We start from the raw sequence: 4,582 nt of genomic DNA, 5'->3' as shown, positions 1-4,582 counted from the left end.
CGTTGGTTTGGCTGTTGGTTTGAGTCGGTCCAAGTTTTAGGTGTCACTCTTGAGGGTTAATTCGATGGATTACATTAAGTTAAAATATGGCGTAGATTTTTGGCCGTTCCCGGTTTTTTGTCTTAAAGATTGGTTGTGTCAATCACATGCCTTGTTGATTGTAGGGATAGTGCCTCTATCGTGGTTGCGGTTCAGTGGGGTTTAGGAAGCCATTATTAGGTGCTTGATTGGAGCTTACCAAGTGAAGGGGATGAGATGGACTATGGATGGGCCCTGTTGTTGGAAATTGTCTCATCAGCTATCCTTAGTGCTAATTTACATAGACTATTTTGTTTTATTTCAGATGCAGAATGTATCATATGGTCAAATACGAATAATTGGAATTGAACATAATTTTTGCGAATTCAAAAATATTAATGGAATTGAACATAATTTTTGCGAATTCAAATTTTTTTTCATGAATTGAAAATTATTCTAAAAATTTAAAAACTGTTCGTGACTGACAAAATAGTTGTTTGATTCATAAAATGTTCGCTGATTCAGAAAATGATCATGCATTTTAGAAAATGTTTGTTAAATCAATTTTTTCGTGAATTTCAGAAATTATTCCACCAATTTCCAAAAAAAAGTTCGTCGATTCTACAAATGTTCGGCTATTCAAGAAAAAATGTTTTAAAAAATCTTCACGATTTTAGAAAAATGTTTGAAAATAGTATAAAATGTTCATGAATTCAAAAAATATTCGTGAATTGAAAAAACGTTGATGGTTTTAGAAAATGTTTGCAAATCTGTAAAACCGTTCACAAGTTAAAAAATATTCATGATTTTCAATTTTTTTTCATGATTTCACGAAAATGAGAGTGGTAGTGTGTCTTGGTGATGCAGCAAAATGTGGTCATGGCTTTTTCTTCCGTTGCAATCGTACAGGCCGTTTTGCTAGTAGTACAGACGTACAGTGTAGCTGCCCCGAAGCGAGGCCGGTGGTCAGAAGGCGCTCGTCCACTACGGCGCGACTCCTCCCATGGCTCTTGTCTCCGAGGACGAGGGCCAGGAGTCCGCCCGGGAAGACGGGAGAGCCCTCGCCTCGCCTTGCAGTTGGTGGTGTCCGTTGGAAGGCATGCCTCTGTCTCCCTCCTCTGAACGCAAGGTGTTTGAGGGAATGCCGGGCTGTTTCTTGAACCAGTAAAGCCCCTCCCAGTGCTCCAACTTGTATAGGTGTTAAGCCTTTCACGTAGGCAAAAAATCTGATGTGGCAAGTTATTTAAGAGGAGAGAGAGGAGTGTGGTGACCCTAGGAAGAACCAATGCTAAGCGCGTGAACCTAGGCAAAACATTTAAAGGAAGGAAGCCCACCAATACATGAAAAGCTTTAGTTGCTAAATCATTAAATGAAGCAAGCTTAGTAACCATAAGCTAAGCACCTATGCATTGGGGAGTATAGTTGTTAAGCTATTTAATGTGCTTAGCACCTCATCTAAGCACCCATGCATTGGCAGCAGCCTAAGCGTTGATCTTCTTCTCATTAGTGCTCTCAACATGCTGTTGCGCGGCCTGTCCTTGCCATTTCCTGCCGAAGTCTTTGCGCAGCCTGTCCCTCCCTTCTTCATGCTCAGGCAGAGTGCTTGGGGGAAGAGATTGTGAGGAAAGAAAATTCAGGATCCAAGAAGCTAGCTAGCTCGGTAGGTTGTTGCTGCTGCTTTGTTTGTTTTCAGAAAGGGGATCACAATGATCTTCCCCTCTGTTCATCTACCAGGTTCTTTGTATCCACCGGCAGATTGCGCTCCGGGACAGGCATGGTGGACGTCATGGGCGGCGTCGCGTGGATCATCGGGGTGGCGCTCAAGATCAAGGAGGCGGCCAGCACGGTCCACCAGAATAAGAAGGACCGCCACCACATCAAGAGGCGCGTCGAGATACTCAACAAAACGCTTTCGCACCATGAGAACAACACGGAGCTGATGGAGGACTCTGCGGTGACGGCCGCGCTCGAGGCGCTCGAGGTCATCACCGTGTGCCAGCAGGAGAGGTGCATCCTCTGCGCTTTCTACACCGCCGGGAGGCTGTCTCGGAAGCTGGGCAAAGTGGAGCAGCGCATATCGTACCTCAACTCCGACGCGATGCTGACCATCATGAGCTACCAGCTGCTCAGGAAGTTCCATGATGGTGCTCCACCACATCCACCCACACAGGTCTGAGTACTAATTAATCACCCTCTCTCCTGCATCCAGAAGTGGTCATTGTGGTTATGAAGAATAATAAAGTCAAACTTTCATTGCTGCACCTTTTTGCTTTGTTTTGTTTTGTTTTGTGGTATCTCTAAAAATAAATTAGTTAATTTAGATTACATGAGTGTACATGTTGTTTCTTCACAAGCAAAACTACTTTCTGCCTACCACCATGCATAACATATGCATTTGCGATTTTCAGATTTACTCTCCTGGCACACACACGCCATTGCAACCACCAAGTCGGTCACAAAAGGTAGTGAGGATGATACCAGTGTATACCCCTACGCCATATATGTGTCTGTATAAATGAATGGTAGTATATATGTCTGAATCCTTGACTACCAGGTGTCAAAACAAAATCAAGATGAAGCCAACAAGCGAGCTCGGCCCCAACAGTTATTTCTCAGTCAATATTTGTAGATGTGCGATGGAGATCTTTTCATCTATTTGTAGTGGCATGAATCTCATTGATTAGATCGGATGATTATTAGCGTCGACTTAGAAAATGTTACTTTCTGGCTACCATCATGCATGACATGTGCATTTTGGAATGTTTCAGATTTACTCTACACACACACCATTGCAATCACCGACTCTGGCAAAAAAGGTAGTAAGGATGATAGTGCTACCGTACAAATATGACATATATGGAGCATAAACAATTGAACGATAGTATGCTGAATTATATCTACCAGACATGTGGATACCCCCATATATATGTATGTACAATATAAATGATAGTATATATTTCTGAACCCCTGACTACCAGATGTCGAAACAAAATCAAGATGAAGCCAACAATCGAGTTCAGCCCCAACAGGTATGACTCCCACTTGCACATGTAAACATGTCCATGGGAGTAACTATTTTGTGTCGATTTAGAAATAGTTATTTCTTGGTCGATACTCCTAGACGTGCGATGGAGATCTTTTCATCTCTTTGTACTGGCATGAATTTCAATGACAGATCGAATGGTTCTTTAGTGCCTACTTAGAAGTAGTTACATGTTTTTGTCCCCCAAAAAAACTACTTTGTGCCTACCACCATGCATGACATTTGCATTTTGGAATTTTTCAGATGTACTCTCCTGGTACACACACACACGCCATTGCAACCACTGACTCCAGCACAAAAGGTAGTAATGATGATGCTGATAACGTACATACATGACACATATGGAGCATAGATGATTGAACGATATTATGTTGAATTATTTCTACCATACACGTAGATAACAATATGCCATATATATGTTGATGATTGAACGTTAATATGTCAAGTTATATCTATCATACATGTGTATACAAATGATGGTATATATATATATATATATATATATATATATATATATATATATATATATATATATATATGCAGGGGCGATTTTACCGTCCGGGCACCCTGGGCACGTGCCCGGGCTCGACGCCCCCACCTTCCAAAACGTGCGTGAGCTCTCGAAGCCGCAAGAATCGCAAAAATTACTCATATAGGCTGAAAACTCGTGAAAATATGCCGCAAACAGGAAAATTGCTCTATAACTAGGCCAGCGTGGTCATTTTCTGTCTATTGGGCCTTTCTTATAACAACCAGCCAAGATGCACCCTTTCGTAACTGGGCTACAACCAACACGAGAAAATCATGAGATGAATCGATGGATTAGTTGCCTGTCGAGCAGAGACGAGGAACTCGGGGAGATGGGAACGGGCGCTCGCGCGACACGCCCAAACCCTAGCTCGATACTCCATTCTCGAAGACAATCTAGCCACTGTGGAGGGCGGACTGCCGGAGGGCATCGATGAACGGTGAGCCGCTAGAGTATTGGTGCGCGGCCAGGCTACTACTCCGTCGGGCAAGGCAGGTGAGGGTTACGTACGATCGATAGTGCAAGCGCCCAGGCGGTGGCTCCTCCTGTGAAAATTTCATTCCGACTCCGGTGGACGGTGGCTCTTCGCCGTCCGCAGTAGCCGCGCCAGCAGCACTGCCAAGTGTTCGACCAACACAAAGCCGCGACCAAGACGCGGCAAGCACCAGACTGTCAAAGAGGGCTACCATGGCACACGACAATTAGGTGAGTCATTCTCTGTAATTTAATGAAAAATTATGCAATTTAACATTGCTTGTGTCGATTCAAATTATGTTTGTTCAAATTCAGAATTGAGCATGTTGTGATAGATCAGAAATGTGATACATCTGATTTTTTTAAGGCCAAAATGTACTTTAGCTTACAATGTGCCCGGGCTTTAGCAATTCGCTGGCTCCGCCACTGTATATATGTGTGTGAATACTTGACTACCAGATGTCCAAATTATATCAAGATGAAGCCAACAAGCAAGTTCAGACCCAGAGACCAAGGCC

At 43.3% G+C, this 4,582-nt stretch overlaps 1 protein-coding gene across 1 annotated transcript; it reads left to right on the top strand.

The window, feature by feature from the left end:
• The first annotated feature begins 1,598 nt into the window (after nucleotides 1–1,598).
• Nucleotides 1,599–2,668, top strand: LOC125534476. Its single transcript, XM_048697718.1, has 3 exons — nucleotides 1,599–2,188; nucleotides 2,427–2,480; nucleotides 2,573–2,668. The coding sequence occupies exons 1-3, from the start codon at nucleotides 1,793–1,795 to the stop codon at nucleotides 2,645–2,647; spliced, it is 525 nt and encodes a 174-aa protein (XP_048553675.1). The 5' UTR covers nucleotides 1,599–1,792; the 3' UTR covers nucleotides 2,648–2,668.
• Nucleotides 2,669–4,582: the final 1,914 nt, after the last annotated feature.

The sequence above is a fragment of the Triticum urartu genome, chromosome 1 (genome assembly GCF_003073215.2).
Source record: "Triticum urartu cultivar G1812 chromosome 1, Tu2.1, whole genome shotgun sequence".
Classification (NCBI taxonomy): domain Eukaryota; kingdom Viridiplantae; phylum Streptophyta; class Magnoliopsida; order Poales; family Poaceae; genus Triticum; species Triticum urartu.
Note: the sequence above shows the minus strand (reverse complement) of the source record. Positions and strands in the feature narration are given on the sequence as shown.